This window comes from Bufo gargarizans, chromosome 4, assembly GCF_014858855.1.
Source record: "Bufo gargarizans isolate SCDJY-AF-19 chromosome 4, ASM1485885v1, whole genome shotgun sequence".
Taxonomy (NCBI): domain Eukaryota; kingdom Metazoa; phylum Chordata; class Amphibia; order Anura; family Bufonidae; genus Bufo; species Bufo gargarizans.
Window position 1 is genome coordinate 531,283,507 of NC_058083.1, and position 26,527 is coordinate 531,310,033.

The window sequence follows — 26,527 nt, forward strand, 5'->3', positions numbered from 1 at the left end:
GACGGCAAATGTATTTCTAGTACAATAATAAAGGAACGGCACAACATAGAGACATAAGAATAGATGTTCCAGAATCGTTATTACATGGGGAATGCAAGTCAGGGGTGGTGAAAGGTCCTCTTTAAAAAAAAAACTAGCTTCAACTCCACAGCCCTGGTTATAAGGACATTTATTTTTTATATTTTCTTTAGGAAATTTGACCACAAGACATGCATTATGCATAAAAACTTAGAAATATGATGTAACAATATGGAAAGATCTCTCCTAATATATTATACAATTATTATAACATGCAAAGAGATCATCGCAGAGGTAAATACCATTCAATTGTGAATACTTGTGTTTTTTCTGAAAGTAGACATCCAGCACACTTGGCACATTATACACACAGACACTTTTATAAAACTTTGCATAATTTTCATACAAATTGTATCAAAGTTGATACTGGTGAGAAAAGGTGTCATACAAGCAGAAAGGTATATGCACTACACCTCCTAAAAATTAAAGTTCCACATATGCAGAGTTCATAGATACAACTTAGGCCTAAATTTACATGCACATATCTTCATAAAATCAGAAGAACTGGAAAGATACTCTTGATACCAGAAGCTGCATGATGATTTTTTTAACTACCGTAGGTACACTAACTAAAAAGATCATTTACAGCAACAGTGAGTTAAAATGTCTTTTCTGACTGATGATAATTTCCATCTATTAGACATATATTAGATATTCCTCCCTAGTGATAATCGTTATTGTTATTACTGTAGAATAGAGTGGGTATCACTAAAGAAATTATCTGTATATTGTACTGTACAGATTGGGTATAGACAGCATAGGGAAAGTGTAAATATGAAATTTTATTGTTATTTGTGTGTTTGGTGCAACTAATTTGGCACTGTGATCCCGATGCTGTTAAACGTCTGGAGTATGCTTTCTGATTGATGGGGAAAGTGGGTTGATAACATGCATATAAGTCCATGTTACCCTCGCTCTATAGTCATGTACAGTTACACAAGGAAAGAGTATCAATGTCTTTCCTTCTGCAGTCTGTCAGCATGTTCCCCATCTCCTCCTCCATGTTGGCTGACATCACATTCGGCTGAAGATGGGGAGAACTGCATTATTTTGGAATATCTCAAGCTGTGTAGCAGCTAGAGATGTCAGCCAAGTCTTGTTTAAAATTTATCAATCTAATCTTTAAATCCAGACCAGGATCGCTAACTGTTCCACATCAAGAGAGATATAGTCCTTAGAAATTGGGCTGGGAATGAGGCCTGCACGGATATGCAGTTTTCACTGGTAACCATTTGTAACAGGGTTGAGATGTATGGTGGCTAGCAACTTGGCCTTGTTTCTAAGCTAGGAATGTTAGCTTTAAAACAAGATGCCTTGCACAATAGCTGCTTCACAGGCTGAGATCCTGACATCTCTATTAAGAGTGCGTTATGTCCTTGCTAGGAAAGGGTTTATTATGATGTGGAAGACGCATTTTTTAAGTTAATAAAACCCTATTGCTTTAGGTTGTGGTCAATTATACTGATGGGACATTGACCACAACCTAAAGCAATATGTTCTTAAGTTTTGACCTGTAAGATGACATCTTTGCTTTATTATTTCCATTATATGTGAATGAAGTCAAATGGGACACCTGTGTAGTAGAGCTGTGGTCCTGCACTTGCAGGCACAATGCCAGTGCCCATGAAATCCCAATATCTCAATAGTTTAGTGCAGGTCTTCTGAGTACTCCTGTCTGTACTGTATCCTCAAGGGGTTGTTTGATTTCCCATTTTGATGACTTCCTCGGGATAGGTCATCAATATCAAATCGGTGGTGGTCTGACTCAAGGAACCCCCGGTGATCAGTTGTTTGACGAGATCGCAATGCTCAAATGAGTACTGCGGTCCCTTCACTGTTTACAAGCAAGGCAATGACACTGTAGCTGTCATTTAACGTAACTACAACTGCACCCCCCTTCCCCCCCATTCAAGTGAAAGGAACAGATTAGCGCTAACTAGACTGCACGGCCACTGCAGTGTTGTTGGCATGCAGGTAAACAGTGAAGAAACCTGAGTGTTCGCACAAAAGCAAGTCTCTACAAACAGCTAATCGTTGAGGTTTCTGGGAGTCAGACCCTCGTCGATCTGATATTGATGACCTGTCCTTGGGAAAGGTCATCAATATGGAAAAATGGACAACATGGGCAGACTGGGAACTTAAAGTGGCCCCGAAAAAAAAAAAAACTAAAAGTGTCCCCATGTTGTATGCTGGTTCAAATTGACAGAAGGCAAGGCAACACAAGTAGGAACTGACAAAAGAAGTAGACAGGGCCTACAATACTGTAGTACATCACAAAATACCACCCCAGCAGAGCTAAATACCACAGTGCTGCACAGAAAACGACCGCCCATGCCACAGTACTCAATTCTATCCCTGTCCTGAGGACAGTGATACAGTTCAGTTCAGGAGGGCAGTTGCAGCTGTTGGTCAGGTGCATAAGTACCTGATGCTCCTACTATTAATAAATGCTGAGAGCATCAGATCATAATGTACCCAGCCTGCAGGAGGACTCAGACGCCCCCCTGGACATCGGCCCACCGGGAATTTTCCCTGTAAGATCTATGGCCAGTCCGCCACTGCCGAACAACCCTTTTAAGTCATACATCACAAGGCATAATAAGGCAGCAGGTCCCACAATGAAGCTCTACTTCTCTCACATGTCCTACAACCTGAGCATTACAATTGCTTTCCCTGTGAGTGAGTTTTCTGATGTTTACCAAGACTTGATTTCTGACTAAAAGATTTCCCACATTCTGAACATGAAAATGGCTTCTCCCCGGTATGAACTCTGAGATGTTTTATAAGCAATGACTTCATACCAAAAAACTTCCCACATTCTGAACACATAAATGGCTTCTCCCCTGTGTGAGTTCGCTGATGTGAAACAAGATGTGATTTCATACTGAAACTTTTACCACATTCTGAGCATGAATATGGCTTCTCCCCTGTGTGACTTCTGATGTGTGCTTTAAGAGTTGATTTCACACCAAAACACTTCCCACATTCAGGACACATAAATGGCTTCTCCCCTGCATGAGCTCTCTGATGTCTAACAAGACGTGATTTTAGACTAAAACACTTCCCACATTCTGAGCATGAATATGGCTTCTCCCCTGTGTGAGTTCTCTGATGTGTAACAAGATGCGATTTCAGACGAAAACACTTTCCACAATCAAGACATGAAAATGGCTTCTCTACTGCGTGAACTTTCTGATGTGTAACAAGATGTGATTTCAGACGAAAAATTTTCCCACATTCTGAACATGAAAATGGCTTCTCTTCTGTGTGAGTTTTCTGATGTCTGACAAAACCTGATTTCAGACTAAAACACTTCCCACATTCCGAGCATAAAAATGGTTTCTCTTCTGTGTGAGTCTTCTGATGTGTAACAAGATGTGATTTTAGACTAAAACATTTCCCACATTCAAGACATGAGAATGGCTTCTCCCCTGTGTGAGTTCTCTGATGTCCAATAAGATTTGATTTATGACTAAAACACCTTCCACATTCAAGACATGAATGTAGCTTTTTTCCTAAGTGGATTCTTAGATGTTTCACAAGATGTGATTTCTGACGAAAAGATTTCCCACATTCTGAACAAGAAAATGGCTTCTCCCCTGTGTGAGTTCTTACATGTTTTATAAGCATTGATTTCACACCAAAACACTTCCCACATTCAGGACACATAAATGGCTTCTCCCCTGTGTGAGTTCTCTGATGTGTAGCAAGATTTGATTTCTGACTAAAAGATTTCCCACATTCTGAGCATAAAAATGGCTTCTCCCCTGTGTGACTTCTTTGATGGTCTATAAGCAAGGATTTCACCCCAAAATACTTACCACATTCAGGGCACATAAATGGCTTCTCCCCTGTGTGAGTTCTCAGATGTATAACAAAACCTGATTTCTGACTAAAACACTTCCCACATTCAAGACATGAAAATGGCTTCTTCCTTGTGTGACTTCTCTGATGTGCAACTAAAATTAATTTCATGGTAAAAGATTTTCCACATTCTGAGCATGAAAATGACCTTTTGTCTCTGCAATTTTTCTCATGTAAAAAAATGTTAGATTTCTTTTTAAAACTTTTCTCACGTGGAAATATTTTTCCACACTTCTGTTTAGTTCTTGTTCGGCCAGTCAGTGATTGATTAGATGAAGGTTTCTTGTGACCAGCAGTATTGGTGGATAGATCTCCACTGTGAAGGACTGAAGGTACATTAGGAGGTTTTGAATCATCTTGTGTGGTATTATCTTCATGATACAAAGATAGATGCTTATGATATACTCTAAACCCATCTTCACCTGGAAAATGAAACAAAATTATTGTATTTTTCCATTAATTAATCAAGACTTATTAAGACATTAGGAAGACTGGACACAAAGTATATAGGCGATGTAAGAAAACAGGATAATGTACAGTTTCAGTAAGTACATCATATGTACTTGTACAACACCAAGAAAGATCATAGAAAACAGCATAGTTTTCAGGTGTTCTTTGTCTACTAAATTCCCAGAATATAATCCCTGGTAGATAGTGGCAGGTGTTTCTATCCAGACCATATATTGCAATACATCCCCTTGTGAATAGAGAACAAAAGCTCCGGAAATTTTAAAGATACCACCAAAAATGTATATAATAAATATTATCAGTGGAAGGAAATAAAAAAAAATGACAAAAAACTTGAACATGTACAATATACACATCACCTGTGTATAAGCCCACTGTATAGCTCTACAATACAATATGTCATTCATACGCTTAAAGGGGTTCTCTGGGAATTCATAAATTAAAAATACATAAATATTATTTTATTATAAATATATTCTCAAATACCTTTCATTAGTTATTGTCCCGGATCAGCGGGTGTGAACCCACTGTGCCACTGACTGTCTATACTCTGGAGGGGTGTGTCTAAGGAACTACCTGGTTTTTACTAGAGCCTCAGATGGTGAGGATAGACTTGAGCCATTAGGGTAGTTGCCAGGGGATACTCCAGAGCAATCCCTGAGTCAGTGGCAGCTGGTCTGGGCTGACCAGGAAGTACCTGAGTAGGTACCAGAAGTACAAGCGTAGTCAGGCGGGCAGAGACGTTACCAGGAGCAAAGAAGCAGGACCAAAGGATAAGGCAGAGAAATCGTCAGACAGGTAATAGGTCAGGGCAGGGGGTGCAGGTACAGGTCAGGCAATCCGGGTAGGCAACAGGAGAGACAAAGCAAGCAGGTAGGGATCAGACGATAAGAGTCCAGGAACGAAGTATAGATCAGGAGCACACAAGAGTATCAAGAACCAGCAAACTCAAGGACCTTGACACTGAGGCATCTGGCAAGGGGGCTGAGCCACTTAAATACATGCAGGAGAGCCAAAGTTGGTCAGCGAGGTCACCTGACCTAACCCACACAGCCCAGGGAGTGATGCACTCAGCCCTTAGAGCAGTGTAACACGAAACCAGCCGAACTCATGCTGTATCCAGGGCCAAGTGGAAGCTGTGGAGCAGAATCCTCAGAAGCAATAACACCTACTGAAACAGAGCCCAGGACCGCAGGGGTGAAATGGGAAACACCGCCCACAGGTCACCGCTGAGCGCGGCGTCCTGGACCGCAGCAATAAGAGGGGGAACAGCGGAGTACAGCAGCCGCTATTACAGTTATAATGGCTAATTTCGTCTAGGGATGATCATCAGGGGAAATAAAATGGCCACCATACTATTAGTACACACAAAACCTGTCCTAATGACAGCAGGACAAGTTACTTCAGAACACTGAGCTAAAGAAGTGATTCATCCACCTCTCTGCTCTAGTTGCCAGGGATTATGGGGGATATTTTTCAAGACTGGAGCTTTCTGTGTCTTGCTATCCACTGCGCTGCCAGAGGATGACAAAGGGCACACCTGGTCATAAATTAGGCGCATCCCCCTGCAGTCCATGCGCCTAACTAGCTGCCATAGATTTCTGACTTCATTTACATCAGAAAACTGGCGTAAATGAAGACACATTTGTTGGGCACTGGCCCAACCCCTTTCACTGCCTTTGTCACTCCCCCTTTAAGAAAAACGTTGAGGATGGCAAAAAGTGGGAGATGCGACTTTTTATCGCCACTTTTTAGGTGCAAAAGCAATAATAAATCTCCCTCTATGATCATGAATACAGCTGATAAGATCTGCAGCATAATTTCTGTAGGTATAGAGTTCATGAGAAGACAGCTGCAGTAAAGAGAGGATGGACAAGACAGACTGCAGTAATGTCGGGCTGTGGTAAAGTAGCTGACTGCATACAAATGCTTCTGCTCATTAGCCACGCTCCCACCCTCCTCTCTGTATTTCAGCTCTCTCCTCATGAACTCTATTCCTATGGAGATTTAGCTGAAGCTCTTATCAGCTGCATGCAGGATCATAATCCCTGACAAGTGTAGTGCCCTGGAGCAGGGATACTTTGAAGTCTGAACATTTGTAGATGTCAAGGGGAGAAACAGAACTGGATCGCGCATCCGCAATGCTAGATCTAATTAAACTCGCTTCTCAGCGCAATATTAAGTCTACTTTCACACTCGCGTTTGGTGCGGATCCAACCGTTCAGAACGGATCCATTTGTATTATCTTTAACATTGCCAAAACCGTTTTCTATTGTGCCATATTGTGTCAGTGAAAACTGATCCGTCCCCATTGACTTACATTGTGTGTCAGGACAGATCCATTTGCCTCTGCATCGTCAGGCGGACACCAAAACGCTGCAAGCAGCCTCTATAGCGGAACGGAGGCGGAACGGAGGCAAACTGATGCATTCTGAACCGACCCTTATCCATTCAGAATGCATTAGGGCAAAACTGATCCGTTTTGGACCGCTTGTGAGAGCCCTGAACGGATCTCAGAAACGGAAAGCCAGAACGCCAGTGTGAAAGTAGCTTAAGTGTACAGCCCCCTATACTGCATGCTGTACAAGAGGCATTAGTGTACATTTTGATCAAAAGGCATAAGCCCACTCACCAAGCCCACTCACTGTTCACATGGTGCAGTACTGCGTGGTGGCCTTTGTTTTTGTGGCGCTGTGCTGGTGGGACCCAGTGCCATGGGTGGCATTGTCAGACAGCAGGGTTGCTGTTTGACTCCTGGGTCCTGCCGCCTACTGGGGCAGTGCCGCTTTGTCACCGCCTTTTTGTCAGAGTAGGTCCCACTCAAAGAGACGACCTTGACGTGGTGAGTGGGCTTATGCCTTTTGATCAAAATGTACACTAATGCCTCTTGTACAGCATGCAGCATAGGGGGCTGTACACTTTAATATTGCGCTGAGAAGCGAGTTTAATTAGATCTAAGCATAGCATCGTGGATGTGCGATCCAGTTCTGTTTTTCTCCCCTTGATATCTGAACATTTGTAGACTTTTGCCTATTTCCCCTATGCAAAGTTATAAACGTCTTACTTTATTCAGTTGGATGGGGTTAACTTGCATTGTTTAATACTGAAAAGCACTGTGGAAATTAATGAACACAGAGATGTTTGGGACTTTCTAGCTAATAATGAGAAGTTGGCAATTTTTCATAGCTACCATTTGGTTTAAAGAAGAGCATGCTTTGGAGGAAAAACCCAGACTTGTTTACCACCAAAACCAGACAGACTGACCTCTTGAATGTCTAGTTTAGCTCTGTTGTTATGTCTGGAAACTTGTTTTCGTCTGGAAAAACTGCTGTGTCATTGCCATTGAGTATCATTAAAGCTCTAATGTAAGTCCATGACACACGGGAGAGGTAACTTTGTATCTGTTTGTGCTGAGTTTCTCCACTCCACCCCTCCCACGTGAACGGTCTAGTAGTTCAACCAGAAACTGTATATAAAGGAAATAAGTCAGAGCGCTGAGTTACAGACCATGAGTCACCAGCCCTGTAACCACGGAGCCACTCGGACTACTGAGCTATAGAACATGGGCCGTCAGCTTTTGACCAGAATACCAGCCACCTGAGAGAGAGATGGACAGCTAGCTCAGGCCTTTCCTCGGCATCAAACTCTTCTTCTGCCAGGGAGGAGACTGGAGAAGCCAACCCTACGCCTCGCCTGTATTGTTTTACACTTGAATTCCTCCAATAAAGAGGCACCCTGGTTACTGCAGACCTTGATTTCCCACTGGGGTGTAACATGCTTTACCATCCCTTCTGGAGAGCAGCAATATGTAGTGACACCTCAACGGTGTCCGGGGGACCTAGCGTAGTGTTGGGGCCACCCCAAACCCGGCCACTGCACAAGCGGAGAAGAGGCAGAGGCAGCTCTTTAGCTTACTGTTCTGAAGTAACTTGTCCTGCTGTATGATTAGGACAGGTTTTTGTTTACTAATAGAACGGCAGCAATTTCATTCCCCTGATGATTGCTACCTAGACGAAACAAGCCATTATAACTAATGAAAGGTATTTGGGAATATATTTATAATAAAGTAATATTTAAGTATCCCTTTTAAAGTCAACCTGCTACCATGAAAACGCAGTGTAATCTGCCAGCAGCATGTTATAAAGCAGGAAAAGCGGAGTAGAGTTTTTCAGGAAATAATTCAGTAAATGTTGTAATTTATTCATATTCCTGCTCATTCTGGGCTTTGAAGTAACGGAAGTGATCCCATCAGTGACTGACAACTATCTGTGTATACATTCTCATGCAGGGAAGGTTGTCAGTCACTGATAGGACCCCCTCCTGGACTTCAAAGCCCAAAATGTGCAGGAATTTGAATGAATTAAATACAAGTTGTATTGAATATTTTCACGCAAATCTGTATATCAATGTGACAGGTTCCAAAACTGGGGCAAGTGGCAACCAAGCTGACTCCAACTATAATTTTTCAGGCACCCTTTATAAGATTAAAGAAGTGATTTGATTGGTTGTCATGGGCAACAACTCCATTTTCCTTTCAACAAGTTTTTATACATCTTCTCTTGTTTCCATCATTTTCATGCTCTATTTGGTATTTACATATTACTATGACTATGTTTTCATACTTATACCTTTCCTTTTTTCCATTCTCAGCCCCTGTCTCCCCCTTAACCCCACCATGGATGGCCTTTAAAATGAAATTCATTTCTCCCCAGCATACACAATCACACTCAGCTATTTCTTTTTATGTCTGCTCAGCTACAATATGGGTCCCACTGGTATAAATACAGTGCAGATACCCCCAGCACAACATGTACCCCATGGACCCACGTACCACAGGTTTATAACTGAGGTAAATCGTATTATGCAACCTTTGCTCGGAATCACCATTTACCATCCAATGTTTTTGTTTGTGATTATATCTGTCCATATTGTGTCACACTGTATCTGTGCCAATGGAATATTATAGAAGTAACTAAATGTAATATTCATTGTAACATTAATGATGATGAGGAGGACAATTCTTAGAACTTCCTATTAGATTTCCCATTAATAAAGACATTTACAGTCAAAAAAAGATTTATGAAAGGCTCTTACCAATCACCGACACTGATCCGGGTTTATTGAGTCCACTCGTCGTTCTATCAGAACTTTCCTGCAAGATTGAAGATATGAGAAGAAAAAAATACAGGTGAACACCAAAAAAGCTCCCTAGAGGACATGAATTAGAAATGAGCAAATTTCTTGAAATTAGTTTTGGCTCAATTCAAACAATTCACCCAAAATTCAATTAGGGTCCGAATTTATTCTACCCAAATCAGAAATGATTAGAATGTCTTAAAATAATAAAAGTAGTGGCACCTTTCTTGTGCCCAACATTCTCCTTTCCCTGCTTTCTGTGTACGCACTGATCTCCATATTAATCCATTGCCGATCCTCATTTAGGCCCCGAGAGTCTCACTGGGAATTTTAATTGTACTGCTGTCAGTAGGGATGGCCGGGCCAGGACATGGAGCCTACATGGGGATTGGCAATGGATTCAATAACCCTTTTGTGACACCTAACGTAATAGTAAAATAAAGCCAGCACTTGGCCGCATTGACTGGGATCAGAGATAACACTGACCCAGTAATTTAACCCCCTCAGATCCGCTGGTCAATAGCAACTGGGGCATCTCAGTGGATAGACAATTATTGCCAAATGCTTGAATGATTAAAATGTTTTTAAAATGTCCAAAAAATGTAAATATAAAAATGTTTTTCCTCTGCGCTGAATGCCATAATGGAAAGAAAACAAACAATACTTCACAGCTCTGTAGACAAAACAATAAAACATTTTTGGTGTCAGAATATGGTCAAGCTATAGTAGGTATCTACTAGTGTTGAGCGAGCATGCTCGGCCGCACTGCTGTATATAGCACCCGATGACGCATATTCGGTTCATTTGTAGTCAGGGAGAGCTGCGCTTCGGAAAGGACAGAGAGTGTAGGGAGTCTGATCGCAATCAATTCAATAGAATAACGTTTCCAAGACCCAAAAGTCCCTATAAAAGGACTATTGTGTGTGGTGGCAGGGTGGCAGGCTGGCAGTATTTTACAGCTACAGTACAAATTTTTTTTTTCCAGCATTTTCCATACTTTTTCTATAGAGGGTGTCTGCAGTGACTACTGACATCTGTCCAATACCTTGTGTGTGTCAGGGCCAGAGATTGGAGAAATAGAGGTGAAAATGTAAATACATTTTTTGCATAATTTACAATACTTTTTCTATAGAGGGTGTCTGCAGTGACTAGAGACATCTGTCCAATACCTTCTGTGAGTCAGGGCCAGAGATTGGAGAAATATAAGTGAAAATTACTATATTTTTTCCTTCATTTTTAATACTTTTTTTATAGAGGGTGTCTGCAGTGACTTGTGACATCTGTCCAATACCTTCTGTGTCAGGGCCAGAGATAGGAAAATATAAGTGAAATCTATTTTCCTTTTTCCATATTTTTACGTACTTTTTCCATATACTGTGCTTGCTGTGAACTGTGACATTCGTGCCACATCTTGTTTGTCAAGCGTGCATATAACATTTAATATGCGCAAGGCGAGCAGTAATGGACGGGGAAATGGCCGTGATGCTGATGGTTCACACAGAGGCCGTGGCCCTGGCCACTTTGAAACAGTGCCTGCTGCCAGAGCACAAGTAAAACAATCATCCACGATACCTAGCTTCATGTCCCAGTTTGCAGGGCATCGCAGGACAAAACTTTTGAAGTCAGACCAGTGTGACCAGGTGGTCGGTTGGATTGCAGCAGATAATGCTTCCAGTTGATTAAGCACCACCCTCTCTTCCACTAAGTCCAGTCTCAGTAGCCAAGAGTCTGGTCAACAGAATCCTCTCCCTGGTCCTCCTTCCTCCCACCATGGAGAGTCTGGCCAAACATGTGATCCCACAAATTCTGAGGAGCTCTTTTCATTGCCATTACTTTATTTGACCCTCTCGCCAAGCACGCTTGAAGAGGGACATGAGAACTTGTGCCCTGATTCCCAACCTCTTGAGCATCCACAGTCACAAGAACATGACGGTGGGGAACGGCAATTACTGTTTAATGAGGTGGATAATGATGAGACACAGTTGCTAATGAATCAACCACAATTACTGTCTCAAGAGGTTGATGAAGAGGATGAGACACAGTTGTCAATAACTGAGGTTGTGGTTAGGTCAACAAATCAAGAAGATAATCAGAGTGAGGAAGTGGAAGAGGAGGTGGTGGACAATGAGGTCACTGACCGAACCTGGGAAGGTGGAAAGCCGAGCGAGGACAGCAGTACAGAGGGGGAAGTATCTGCAGCACCGCAAAAGGCTGGAAGAGGCAGTGGGGTGGCAAAAGGGAGAAGGCGGGCCACACCGAAAAGGCCCACAACTGTTCCACGGAGCACCCCTTGCGTAAATCTCCCTTGCCAAGGGGTAGGTGTTCCGCAGTATGGTGCTTTTTTGAGGGAGGTGCGGACGACAAAAGAATAGTAGTTTGCAACCTGTGCCACACCAAAATGAGCCGGGTCGAGAACACTAGCAACCTCACCAGCATGATCCGCCACATGGCATCAAAGCACCCTAATAGGTGGGCCGAACACCTGGGTCCACAATCTGTGTCTGTGGGCCACACCACTGCCTCCTCTTCCCCTATGGTACGTGCTGGCCAATCGCCTGTCGAAGGCGCAGGCGAGGATGCCTCCTGCCCTGCACCTGGACCTTTGCAAGCACCATCAGCGACCACATCCTCTTTCCTGACCCAGTGCAGCGTCCAAATATCATTACCCCAGACAGCTTCCGCTAATCAGAAGCGAGAAGTGGGCATAGATGTCTGACCTCTGTGACGTTTTAAGAAACTTTGAGGAATCAACACAGATGGTAAGCGGCGATAACTATATAATCAGCGTAACCATCCCACTTCTGTGTCTACTTAAACGCTCGCTGCTCACAATTAAGGATGATGCTTTGCATGTGGAAGAGGTGGAAATGGGGGAAGAAGACATTACACAGGGTGATAGCCAGACCACCCTCAGCCCATCTTCTCAGTGCGAATTGGACGATGAAGAGGAGGAGCAGGAAACGGTTGCCTCCGCTACAGAGGGTAGTACCCATGGAAGTTTAATTCCATGTGTTCAGCGTGGGTGGGCAGAAGAGGATGAGGAGATTGAGGGTGATCCTCCTGATGACGACAGCGAAGAATTGCCTGTTGGAACTCTGGCACACATGGCTGACTTCATGTTATGCTGCCTTTCCCGCGACCTGCGCGTTTTTACGCATTTTAGACAACACAGATTACTGGGTGTTCACCCTTCTTGACCCCCGCTACAAAGAGAACTTCTCATCTCTCATTCCTCAGGTGGAGAAGATGAGCAAAACGGTGCAATACCAGAAGGTCCTTGTTGAAAATTGCTCCAAAAATTTCCATCTGACAACGCTGGTGGCAGAGTCCGTACTTCCTTGGGCAACCGAGGAGGGGAGACAAGGGGAACACACAGAAGTTCCAACAGAGGCAGGGCAACACTCTCCAAGGCCTGGGACAGTTTCATGACACCCCGCCAGCACCCTCACTCTGATGTGCATCCTAGTGTCACAAGGAGGTAAAAGATTTGGAAGATGGTGAAGGAGTACATAGCAGACCGTGTCAGCGTCCTCAGTGATCCCTCAGTGCCTTACAACTATTGGGTGTCCAAGCTGGACAAGTGGCACAGACTAGCGCTCTCCGCCTTGGAGGTGCTGGCCTGCCCTGCTGCCAGCATTTTGTCTGAGCGGGTATTTAGTGCTGCTGGTGGCATTATAACAGATAAGCGTATCTGCCTGTCAACTGAAAATGCTGACAGGTTGACTCTTATAAAAATAAACAAGGCCTGGATTGCTCCTGACTTCTCGACTCCACCAGAGGAAAGCGGCTGAACATAAAGGCACTTTAAATGTGTTGTTTAATGTACTCAATGCACTGTATTCCCATGCACCCTTTTCATTACAAAAAAGGGTATATGGTTAAATCTTCCTTTTCTCATCCTCCTCCTCCATCATATCAACATGCTTATTCGTCACATATAATGCCCTCGCATATAAATTTTTTTTACACGGTGAGCTCACCTGCAGGCCCTCACCCAAAATCTTTTACAAGGTCAGCTCAAATGCAGGCCCTCACCCAAAATCTTTTACAAGGTCAGCTCAACTGCAGGCCCTCGCATATAATGTTTTACAGGGTCAGCTCACCTGCAGGGCCTCACATATAATGTTTTACAGGGTCAGCTCACCTGCAGGCCCTCACATATAATGTTTTACAGGGTCAGCTCACCTGCAGGCCCTCACATATAATGTTTTACAGGGTCAGCTCACCTGCAGGCCCTCACATATAATGTTTTACAGGGTCAGCTCACCTGCAGGCCCTCGCATATAATGTTTTACAGGGTAAGCTCACCTTCTGATGATGACAGCGAAGTCTTGCCTGTTGGAACTCTGGCACACATGGCTGACTTCATGTTAGGCTGCTTTTCCCACAACCCGAGCGATATACGCATTTTAGACAACACGGATTACTGGTTGTTCACCCTTCTCGACCCCAGCTACACAGAGAAATTTTCATCTCTCATTGCTCTGGTGGAGAGGACAAGCAAATTGGTGCAATACCAGAAGGTCCTTGTTGAAAAATTGCTCCAAAGTTGACAGGGCAGACATCCAAATGGTCACTGTATGGTCTTAATATCGGTCTTCGGCTTTGTTCACACATCAGTGATTTTCATCAGTGATTGTGAGCCAAAACCGGGATTGGAGCCTCCACAGAAATAAAGTAGAAGGGGGAGATCTGCACCTGTTCTGTGTTTAGAGCCGCACCTGGTTTTGGCTCAAAATCACTGACCTAACACTGGCTGTGTGAATAAAGCTTTATATTGTATTATATTCAGTGTCAGTATGGTGGTAATACATGCTCATGGTCTTTGCAGTATTTCTTGTCACTCACAGTGTTGTTATTGGTAATATTGGTCTTGGTATGCTGTGGGGCATGGTTCTATAAAAAAAGGCACGTGTCCACAGGTTAGGGGGCACAATTCTGGGTTTGCCCCGGGTGCTGGCAACACGCGCTATGCAACTAAATGAACACACTGGTAAAATGTGCTGAATTGCATAATTAACTAATATAGTCTTATGACACCAGAAACTATTTATAACCAACAATATAATGAAAAAGAGAACACTGCTGCTGGGGAAGGTTACTAGAAAACATCGCAACGTAAATCTATAATTTGTAAGAACTTCAGCTTCTTCTACCTGATGATCCAGTGGGACATTCTGCTTTTCTTCTGGACAATCCTGCGATCTGAAACATCTCTCTGGGGGATTCCTCTGACTGGTCCCATCTGTAAGAAAAACACATTTGTTTATATCAGATGATCATATGATGGGTAAAACTAACTGTGACACTGTTTGTTGTTTGCCAATGTATCGACCTCTGTCTTTTTAACTGGATTTAACCAATTCCTGTCTGCCCTGACCTTTGGAGTGTTTACTGGATTGCACACAGACTGTTTGCCCTGACCTTTGCTTGTTTCCTGACTAAAGTTCTACCTGATCCCTTGGTGCTCTCCTGTCATGCCCGGCTCTGACTATGTGCGGAGGTCGGCCAGAATAGCAGCACGTCTTTAGTGTTTGTTTTGCAGTCGTGCTGGATCTGCCTCCCATCAGGTGCACTGGGTGGGGTCATTAGTTTAAATGGCTCTCAATTCCAGTGCTCGGAGCGGGTTATAGAAATCAGTCTGGCCTAGGAAGCAAGCAAGGAAGGTTTTCTGTCCCAGCTCTGTTAAAGATAAGTGTGGTTTCTGTTCTTGTTGTTTGCTGTTTGAGTTGTGTTGGTATCTTCTCTCCCATCCAGGTTCTGTACGAGCAGGCTGCTCCTATTTCCCCTTTTCACCATCTAAGGGAAGTTAGGGTGTATTAGCCCAGGCACGAGGACACAGCATTCCTACCACCAAGGTCTGCCTGTGGGCTGAGCAGTGCAGGGAGAGAGGTCAGGGATTAGCTAGGAGGTGACCCTTCCCCTGCTTCTCGCTCAGAGCCTGGTTGTTGGTTTTTCTGTGTGTCTGAGTGCTTGTCCGCTGTGACATCTCCACTGGATTCTCTACATCGCCATGGATCTACAGCCACTGAACAGAGACTGCTCCAAGAAGTAGTGACCTCCTGGTACCTCTGCAGTCCATATGGATTAAAGATTGAAGACCAGGGGGAGCACTTAGATAACTCCATTAGAAGTAGCCCCAAATCACATCCACTTCTGCAACACTAACTCTCAAAACCTTTCTATCTTCTACAATTATGGAAGGTCTCCTCTTACCTGGTGATGTTAGGGACTGGTGAGTCTCCATCATGTCCAGATACAGACCCTTGTGTTCTTCTAAATACGCCCACTCCTCCATGGAGAAATAGACAGCGACATCCTGACACCTTATAGGAACCTGACAACACAAGGACACAGTCATTACCAGACCCCTCCCTTGGTGTTATTGTATAATGTCCCAGCATTCCCAGCAGCGCTCACCTCTCCGCTCAGCAGCTCAGTGATCCTGGTGGTAAGTTCTAGGATCTTCTGCTCATTTATCAGGGAATGAGGTGGAGGCTCGGTGATGGGGCTCTGGGTCCTGTTCCATCCTCCTGACACACGGGGTGTCACACACTCACCAGACGACTTCTTCACTACTGTGTAATCCTGTGTATGGGGAGACGCCGATCACTACAGAGATTCTAAGAATCCTTCACCTTTCCAGTCATTTCCCTGGTTTATTATTAGAGATAATAGTTATGTCATGTGAGACCCTCACCTCTCCAGTTATCAAGGAGATGATCTCCAGGGTGAGGTCTAATATCCTTGTAGCCATGTGGTTTCTGTCCTTGTACAGATCCTTGTGTTGTTCTAAATACTCCCACTCCTCCATAGAGAAATAGACAGTGACATCCTGACACCTTATAGGAACCTGACAACACAAGGACACAGTCATTACCAGACCCCTCCCTTGGCGTTATTGTATAATGTCCCAGCAGCGCTCACCTCTCCGCTCAGCAGCTCAGTGATCCTGGTGGTAAGTTCTAGGATCTTCTGCTCATGTATCAGGGAATGAGGTGGAGGCTCGGTGATGGGGCTCTGGGTCCTGCTCCGTCCTCCTGACACACGGGGTGTCACACACTCACCAGACGACTTCTTCACTACTGTGTAATCCTGTGTATGGGGAGACGCCGATCACTACAGAGATTCTAAGAATCCTTCACCTTTCCAGACATTTCCCTGTTTTATTACTAGAGATAAGAGTGATGTCATGTGAGACTCTCACCTCTCCAGTTATCAAGTAGATGATCTCCAGGGTGAGGTCTAATATCCTTCCAGCCATGTGGTCTCTGTCCTTCTCCATCCTTGGTGGGTCATTTATGGAAAGGACTATTGTCTTTTAAAATAAGAGAGTCCTGAACGTAAGGAACCTGAGGGAAACAAGGAGGACTGAGTTCAGGTTAAGAGTGACATGTAGGGCAGGGTTGCATTGTGGATGAACAAGTCGGGCTTCAGATCCAAGGCTAAAACCTGAAGCCGAGTACGGTTTCAAGTTTTAAAGTGTTTTTTCACTTTAAAAATCAACTACCAAAGTTATCCAACGAAGTCACGCGCGACTTTGTGAACAGCTAACTTCAGCTCATCGGGGCCTATACATTCTAATACTGTACAGAGACAAATATCTGTACAGTATTATTCCAAAGTTTTGAACAAAGCTCGCTTCGCTCAACACTACTGCTGATTTCACAAGTGCATCGACAGAAGCAACGAGATCAACAAATATCAACAGCCCAGGTCAGGAAGGAGATACAGAGAAGTCCTGTCCCCGTCCTGTCAGTCGCCTCTTTCCTCTAATCGCTGGTGTTCTGCTCCGGGGCCAGTGATGGATCCGGGGTTTGTCCTGCTGCTCGCACAGCTGCAGGTTTGTTACTATCACATGTGTGTGCAATTATTTACCCCCAACTGTGCAAACCCCAATCCCTGCGGCCATCACTGAACCCCAATATCACCAGCATTAAAGGGCTATTCCCGTCACATAACGTGAGGTTCTATCGCTAGGACTCGTCATCAGTGTGCGGTAGGTGGGGGCTCGTCTCTATCAGGACCCCACTAATCCTGGGAATGAAGGGGCTGCAGAGCTGCTTTACTGCTGAATCTCCTCCACAGTCCCTGCTCATTAGAGCTCCGGCCTCCGCTGTGCAGGGACAGTGAGGAGAGGACACAGCGCTGCAGCCCCTTCATCTAGAAGAGGTTGTCCCCACCGATCACACACTGACTCCATATCCTAGTGATATCACAGAACATTGTGTGATGGAAGACCCCTCTAATCCAGGAGAACAGCCCCTCTTACAGGGGTCTGGGGGTCTCCTAATATTCCAGGGGGAGAGCAGACATGTCTGAGGAGAACTCCCCTCCTGTGCGCAGAGACTCTCTATGGCCGGTGCTGCCCCCTGCTGGCTGGACCTGCTATATATCACCTATAGAACCACTCCATTCTAATAAACCCAGAACCAAGACCAATAACTGACCTGCAGATCTCACCTCCTGGGGCTGCAGGACCTGCGATGACGTCACACTGGTCACATGACAGGAAGTGCTGAACTGTGGATAGAAAACAAACATGCACTGCTTTACTCCTCCCCTCTTGTGACTGATCACATGACCATGACATCATCAAAGGTCCTGTAGTCACTAGGATTTAACATCTATATATGTTAGTGTAGCCTCCTCCAACATACAGCAGAGACTAGAATGCTCCCCATGGTTCCCCCTCTCTCACACAGACCGCTCCCCATGGTTCCCCCTCTCTCACACAGACCGCTCCCCATGGTTCCCCCTCTCTCACACAGACCGCTCCACATGGTTCCCCTCTCTCACACAGACCGCTCCATATGGTTCCCCCTCTCTCACACAGACCGCTCCCCATGGTTCCCCCTCTCTCACACAGACCGCTCTCCATGGTTCCCCCTCTCTCACACAGACCGCTCCCCATGGTTCCCTCTCTCTCACACAGACCGTTCCCCATGGTTCCCCCTCTCTCACACAGACCGCTCCACATGGTTCCCCCTCTGTCAGACAGACCGCTCCCCATGGTTCCCCCTCTCTCACACAGACCGCTCCCCATGGTTCCCCCTCTCTCACACAGACCGCTCCCCATGGTTCCCCCTCTCTCACACAGACCGCTCCACATGGTTCCCCTCTCTCACACAGACCGCTCCATATGGTTCCCCCTCTCTCACACAGACCGCTCCCCATGGTTCCCCCTCTCTCACACAGACCGCTCTCCATGGTTCCCCCTCTCTCACACAGACCGCTCCCCATGGTTCCCTCTCTCTCACACAGACCGTTCCCCATGGTTCCCGCTCTCTCACAAAGACTGCTCCCCATGGTTCCACCTCTCTCACACAGACCACTCCCCATGGTTCCCCCTCTCTCTCACACAGACCGCTCCCCATGGTTCCCCCTCTGTCACACAGACCGCTCCCCATGGTTCCCCCTCTCTCACACAGACGTTCCCCATGGTTCCCCCTCTCTCATACAGAACGCTCCCCATGGTTCCCCCTCTCTCACACAGACCGCTCCCCATGGTTCCCCCTCTCTCACACAGACCGCTCCCTATGGTTCTCCTCTCACACAGACCGCTCCCCATGGTTTCCCTCTCTCACACAGACCGCTCCCCATGGTTCCCCCTCTCTCACACAGACCTCTCCCCATGGTTCCCCCTCTCCTACACAGAACGCTCTCCATGGTTCCCCCTCTCTTACACAGACCGCTCCCCATGGTTCCCCCTCTCTCATAGAGAACGTTCCCCATGGTTCCCCCTCTCTCACACAGAACGCTATCCATGGTTCTCCCTCTCTCACACAGACCGCTCTCCATGGTTCCCCCTCTCCTACACAGAACGCTCTCCATGGTTCCCCCTTTCTTACACAGCCCTCTCCCCATGGTTCCCCCTCTCTCATAGAGAACATTTCCATGGTTCCCCCTCTCTCACACAGACTGCTGCCCATGGTTCCCCTCCCTCTCTCACACAGCCCTCTCCCCATGGTTCCACCTCTCGCTGTCACACTAGTAACAGGTGGTAGAAGATCTGAAAGACTGCCTGCAGCTTCCTTTGGTTTCACTTTGTCTATGTGTTGCTGGGATGTCTACACCTCCTTTTCAGGTGTAGATCATGTGACCATTACTACTCCCTTCTTAGTGTGGCTTTACCCATCACTCCTTGCAGTTGATAGCTCATTCTGGTTGTGGATCGTTTGGTGTCTGGACCTCGGCTGAGTTCCTGCTTTCCTATCATATATATGATGATCCTGATGAAGGGGTCTGTATGTTTACACCCCGAAACGTGTTGAGCCGGATTTACCAATAATGACCTTGATTAGAAGCCCCTGTGGACGCGGCTGCCTTCAATTTCTATTAATCTACAAGCGATACAGGCAAGGGGGTTTTGGGGTTCCCTGGCATCTTGAGCTTATCCAGGAAACCACCCCCCTGTGAAGTGAGTAAAGCTCATATATTTAACCCCTTTAGGACACAGCCTTATTTCACCTTAAGGACCAGGCCATTTTTTGCAAATCTGACCAGTGTCACTTTAAGTGCTGATAACTTTAAAACGCTTTGACTTATCCAGGCCATTCTGAGAATGTTTTTTCGTCACATATTGTACTTCATGACACTGGTAAAAATTAAGTTTAAAAAAATTCATTTTTATAAAAAAAAAAAACTAATTTAGTAACATTTTTTTAAAAATTGCAAATTTCCAAGTTTCAATTTCTCTACTTCTATAATAGATAGTAATACCTCCAAAAATTATTATTACTTTGCATTTCCCATATGTCTTCATGTTTAGATCATTTTGGGAATATTTTATTTTTTGGGGATGTTACATAGCTTAGAAGTTTAGAAGCAAATCTTGACATTTTCAAAAACCCAATTTTTAGGGACCAGTTCAGGTCTGAAGTCACTTTGCGAGGCTTACATAATAGAAACCACCCAAAAATAACCCCATTCTAGAAACTACACCCCTAAAGCTATTCAAAAGTGATATTACAAACGTCGTTAACCCTTTAGGTGTTCCACAAGAGTTAATGGCAAATGGAGATAAAATTTCAGAATTTAGATTTTTGGGCAAATTTTCCATTAACAAAGCAAGTTTTAACAGCTAAACAAAACTCAATATTTATTGCCCCGATTTTGTAGTTTGCAGAAACACCCCATATGTGGCCGTAAACTACCATATAGTTTTTGAAAGGCAGATTTTTTTTTTACACCATGTCCCATTTGAAGCCCCCCTGATGCACCCCTAGAGTAGAAACTCCATAAAAGTGATCCCGTCTAAAAAAGCTACACCCTTAAGGTATTTAAAACTGATTTTACAAACTTTGTTAACCCTTTAGGTGTTGCACAAGAGTTATTGGCAAATGGGGATGAAATTTGCGAATTTAATTTTTTTGCCAAATTTTCCATTTTAACCCATTTTTTCCCCTAACAAAGCAAGGGTTAACAGCCAAACAAGACTGTATCTTTATTGTCCTGACTCTGCCGTTTACAGAAACACCCATTATGTGGCCGTACACTACTGTACGGCCACACGGCAGGGCGTAGAGGGAAAGGAGCACCATGTGGTATTTGGAGGGCTGATGTTAATCGACCGTTTTTTTTACACCGTGTCCTGTTTCAACCCCCCTGATGCACCCCTGGAGTAGAAACTCCCTAAAAGTGAACCCATTTTGGAAACTACAGGATAAGGTGGCGGTTTTGTTGGGACTATTTTTAGGGTACATATGATTTTTGGTTGCTCTATATTACATTTTTGTAAGGTAAGGTTACCAAAAATTGAAATTCTGAAATTTCATCTCCATTTGCCATTAACTGTTGAGGAACATCTAAAGGGTTAATAACGTTTGTAAAATCAGTTTTGAATACCTTGAGGGGTGTAGTTTCTTAGATGGGGTCACTTTTAGGGAGGTTATACTCTAGGGGTGCATCAGGGGGGCTTCAAAAGGGACATGGTGCCAATAAAAAAAGGCCATCAAAATCGGACTTCCAGAAACCATGTCGGTCCTTTCCTTTTGCGCCCTGCCTTTTAGTGATACAGCAGTTTACGACCACAAATGTGGCGTTTCTGTAAACTGCAGTATCAGGGTAATAAATATTAAGTTTTGTTTGGTTGTTAACCCTTGCTTTGGTACCGGAAAAAACGGATTGAAATGGAAAAGTGGCAAAAATAGCACTTTGGCACCGTTTAAAAAAAGTTTTTTTTTGACCGTGTTAATCTGGGGGGTTAGGTCATCGGGTATTTTTATAGAGGAGATTCTTACGGACGTGGTGATACCTAATAAGTCATAAAAAGTCTACTTTTTTACAATTATTTAGGTTTTAGACTATATTATCCTTTTTAATAAAAAAAAAATATTTTTGTATCTCTAAAGTCTGAGTAAGTTTTTGGTTTGTTTTTTAGCCAATTATCTTATGTATTATCTTTTTTTTTGGACCGTGTTAATCTGGGGGGTTAGGTCATGGAGTATTTTTATAGAGTAGATTATTACAGACGCGGAGATACCTAATTTGTATACTTTATTTAAATTATTTTAGTTTTTTCAATTTTTTGGGTGTCTCAAGTCTGAGAACCAAAGTTTTTTTTATCCGATTGTCACTGGCTACATTGGGATATAAATTTAGTACTCCATGGAAGTGTGGTACTCCCTGAAGCAACCAATAATGCAGAGGCCCGGATGATCGGGGCACGTGTCACATTGAGTAGTGGTGTCCTTCCGTATCCCCCTCCTGTGACACACAATGCACCTTTTTTGGGTCTGTCCCTTCTTTCCAGTATGGGGGACCACACCTGGAAAGTGTTGGCCTGGGACGATCCGGGCGCCTCCAGTTCCCGAGGTACTCCGGCCTGCTCTTTCCCGGTCCGAAAAGATCAGGGCCTTGAGGATTGCCTCATAGAACTGAAGGAATGTCCCTGTGGCTCCGGGACAGCACAAAAGAGTTGTACATGGCAACCTGCACCAAGTAGACCGCAAATTTTTTGTAACATGCCCGGGTTTTGCGCATGGCATTATATGGCTTGAGGACTTGATCAGAGAGATCAACTCCTCCCATATACCGATTGTAGTCAACGATACAATCGGGCTTGAGGACCGTTGCCATGGTACCTCGCACAGGGACCATGCCGTTACCATGAATTGTGGACAGTACAAGGACATCCCTCTTTTCCTTATATCTGACCAGCAATAGGTTTCCAGTGGTAAGGGCACGGGTCTCACCCCTGGGGATAGGTACCTGGAGGGGGTGGGCAGGGAGGCCGCGTTGATTTTTCCGCACGGTCCCACAAGCGGACGTGGATCTGGCGGAGAAGGACTGGAACAAGGGGATACTAGTATAAAAGTTATCCACGTAAAGGTGGTAACCCTTATCTAGCAGTGGGTGCATAAGGTCCCACACAAGTTTCCCGCTAACACCCAGAGTGGGGGGACATTCTGGGGGTTGAATACAGGAATCTCACCCCTCGTACACACGAAACTTGTAAGTGTACCCTGAGGTACTCACAAAGCTTGTACAGCTTCACGCCATACCTCGCCCGCTTTGAGGGAACATACTGGCGAAAAATGAGTCTCCCCTTGAACACAATGAGAGACTCATCAACCGCGACCTCCCTTCCAGGTACATAGGCCTGTACAAATTTGGCCCCAAAGTGATCGATGACCGGCCTGATTTTTTACAGGCGGTCATAGGCAGGATCACCTCGGGGGGGGGGGGGGGGGAAGGGGGGGACATGCTGCATTATCTGAATAATGCAGGCATTTCTGGATGGCCTCAAACCGGGAGCGTGTCATGGCCGTACTGTAAAGTGGGGTCTGGTAGAGGACGTCCCCACTCCAGTATTGCCTGACACTAGGTTTCTTGACTAGGCCCATATGCAGCACGAGGCCCCAAAATGTCCTCATCTCGGCTGCACTGACCGGCGTCCAGCCACCCGGCCTAGCCAAAAAGGAGCCCGGGTGTTGAGCAACAAACTGTTCGGCGTACAGGTTCGTCTGCTCCACCATTAGATTTACCAGTTGGACACTGAAAAAATTACTAAAAAATTCATATTCAGTGAAGCCCACTGTGGAAATCTGGATTTCTGGTTGGCCTACAAAATCAGAAATCACGGGCTCAAATCGCTTTGGGGTATACCAGACAAGTTCACTGGCAGGGGTTCCGGTGGATTTAACTGGTGGGCTGGAAACCTAGTACGAGCCCCAGAGCTGCTCGTACTAGGGTGGGCCACAGTGTCCCTAACATTGCGGTCCCCTTGCTCCGCCTCCTTGGGGGCTCATCACCATCGCTAGATGATGATGAGGAGGATGCGGATGACAACAGGAAAGTGGGGTCATCCTCGTCCTCACTCGGACTCTCGGTCTCGGAGGCAAGCTGGGCGTATGCCTCCTCGGCAGAGAACATCCGGCGGGCCATAGGGCAGTGTGTGTCTGCGTGTGTATGTACGTGCGTGTAAATCTTTATTTGGTGTGCGTGTGTGTGGGGGCACGGGTGTTTGCGGAAAATTTAAATACTGGGCTGTTATATTTTTGCTGTGTTTTCTTCCTGCTGCGGCCTATTGTATACTCCACTTTATACACAGAAAGAGGCGAATATGAACTCTGATATACAGCTGGGGCCTATATATATGTTTTCCAATATTCTACCCCTTTGTTGAAGGGATCGGACACATCTCTTCACTCCACCTTGATGATTTGGTGCTTTTTTTCTGGGAATAATTTGACATTGCTCTCGAGTCCATTCTTGAACCCATTTAACACAAGCATTTCTTTTAATGCACCTGTTTCACACGCTGATCGTTATCCGCGTGGCCTATCCCTTCATACTATCTATTGGCGACCTATTTTTTCCCTCTCTCTGACCCACTTGTCTATTGGGTAAACATAGTCAATTCACTAATAAACAATCCTAATCCACTGGCGCCTCGAGTTTATCGTATCTTTTGGATACATTCTTTCCTCAAGATCTGATTAACCCTCAGTTTTCCTCTCTCTTCAAATATATCCTAATGGTTAAAGCAGCAAAGAACAATTTATTAAATTTAAGATTTCATATACAAAAGGTACAATGTGGTGTTATAAAAAGATGACAAAAAAGAACTTACAGATATGCAAAGTATACAGAAACAAACTGAGAGTGGTGTTCCTGCTTGTTACAGAGCGGAAGTAGGTCTGCTGTGTCACTTGAACAGATTTGGCTTCGGGCTAATCCTAAGGGTGTTGTTCAAGCAACTACCCCAGTCTTAACCCTTTACCCACTATACAGGGATCTGGGAACCACCAGGACATTACCTCTTGACGTAATCTTTGTGACCCATACATGACTGCTGACCCTGGGGTGGGGGGTCAAGAGATACTAAATCAGGCAAAACCATAGTCAGGTAGCGGCTCGGATTCGGACCCGTTTACTTCAATGGGGCCGCAAAAGATACCATGTGTGATCCGTTGGTCTGACGAGGAAGCACCAGTGGCGTAGCTATCAGTGAAGCAGGGGAAGCGACTGCTTCGGGGCCCAAGAGCAGTACTGAATGTTTTCATTTCATGTACATGCTGCCCCTTCTCACAGCTGTGCTGCACTTTATAGAAGTGGATGCCACTTACAGCAGCAGCTGCTGGAGCTCCTCCTGCTGAAGGTTCTTGCTCAGTGAAAAGCAGACAGAGTTCAATGCCATCTCCTCCTCCTATGGCCATTCTCACACTGAGATCCACAGTACTAGCACACCATTTGCCAGTACTGCTATTTTTCTATTGGCTGGCAGCTTACTATGACATCTGCTGCCAGCCAATACCAGAGCTTCATGGGATCAAGCCCCACCCACCAGCACAAAGCTACCATAGAGCAGGCTTGCCGCTCCTCAACAGAGCTCAGCAATGCCTGCCCCTCTCCCATGTGTCCTGTTCTCTGACCTCCCTGTAGCTGCTATTTATTGAATACCACTCCACTGCTGCCCCTGGATAGCAGAGTGCATGATGGCACCTACTTCTGCATGGTGCCTGTGAGGACCAGACATCAACTGTCTACAGGAAAAGTAAATATCTGTGTGTTAGGGATATTTGGCTTGTGGGTGAATTTTCAGGATAAACTTAAAATGCACTAAACCTTTGCAGGTGAACTTAATGTGACCTTCTATAAACTTAGAAATGCACATGTCCAACTGTTCAATATTTCAATACTTTTTGCACAACTTGCTGTTCTCTAACAAGGAGAACAGCAACATTCACAACAGGTGTATGATCCTTTGATCACCCAATAAATTTCCTAGTTCGATTAGAATTGGTATTTAAACAGTCCTTCTCATCATGCTGTTCACATTTTGACATCATGAGACCAAGACGACACCTAACAATTGATCAACAGTACCTTGCCATTGTGAGGTTTCAGGCAAGATGTTCTCAGACGGAAGTGGCCACTGAGCTTAGAGTGTCACAGATTGTCATCATCAGGTTGTATCAGAGATACAGACACTGAAAGAGTCACAGAAAGGCATAGAAGTGTAAGTCCTCTGGCCACATCCCATACTGATAATCGCTTCATTCTGAACAATCAGGTCTCTTCTACATGTTCCTAATGTTGGTGCACACTGGTCCACTCACTTGGCTACAAATATAGCTTTTTCTTCAACTTTTACCCACAAGTGTTCGATTAGATTGAGGTCTGGGGACTGTGGGGACCAATCCAGCAGTTCTACTTTATTGTCATTGAACCATTTCTTTGCCAATCTTGACATATGCTTTGGGTCGTTGTCATGATGGAACACTATGTCATCCTTTTCATAGCCATAGCACTTGAGTGTACAAAGTAATTCATCTTGTAGGATACTCACATATAACTCAGCATTGAGACCACCATCGTGTCACAGTGGATAGTGGGGGAAACCCCCCCACCGTACAATGTCAGGGAATTTGGGAAAGCAACTAGGCCTGGATGCCGGGATTAGGGAGCAGGTCACCTCCTACAGCGTCCCTAATCCTCGTCCTAACTCTTCACTGTATGAGCAGATCCTGGATGG

The 26,527-nt window shown here is 44.9% G+C and overlaps 2 protein-coding genes and 1 long non-coding RNA gene across 5 annotated transcripts in view; all 3 read right to left on the reverse strand.

The window, feature by feature from the left end:
- LOC122934756 (zinc finger protein OZF-like) overlaps positions 1-26,527 on the reverse strand; it is a 225,322-nt gene that overhangs the window by 161,535 nt on the left and 37,260 nt on the right. The window lies entirely within an intron of this gene.
- On the reverse strand, positions 161-16,523 carry LOC122934763 (gastrula zinc finger protein XlCGF57.1-like). The gene is made up of 5 exons (XM_044290455.1): positions 16,474-16,523; positions 15,763-15,883; positions 14,703-14,791; positions 9,505-9,562; positions 161-4,364 (listed from the first exon to the last, which is right to left on the reverse strand). The coding sequence occupies exons 2-5, from the start codon at positions 15,842-15,844 to the stop codon at positions 2,737-2,739; spliced, it is 1,857 nt and encodes a 618-aa protein (XP_044146390.1). The 5' UTR covers positions 15,845-15,883; positions 16,474-16,523; the 3' UTR covers positions 161-2,736.
- Positions 16,584-18,038, reverse strand: LOC122934857. The gene is made up of 3 exons (XR_006388713.1): positions 17,997-18,038; positions 16,754-16,898; positions 16,584-16,641 (listed from the first exon to the last, which is right to left on the reverse strand). It is a non-coding gene; the product is annotated as an uncharacterized LOC122934857 (long non-coding RNA).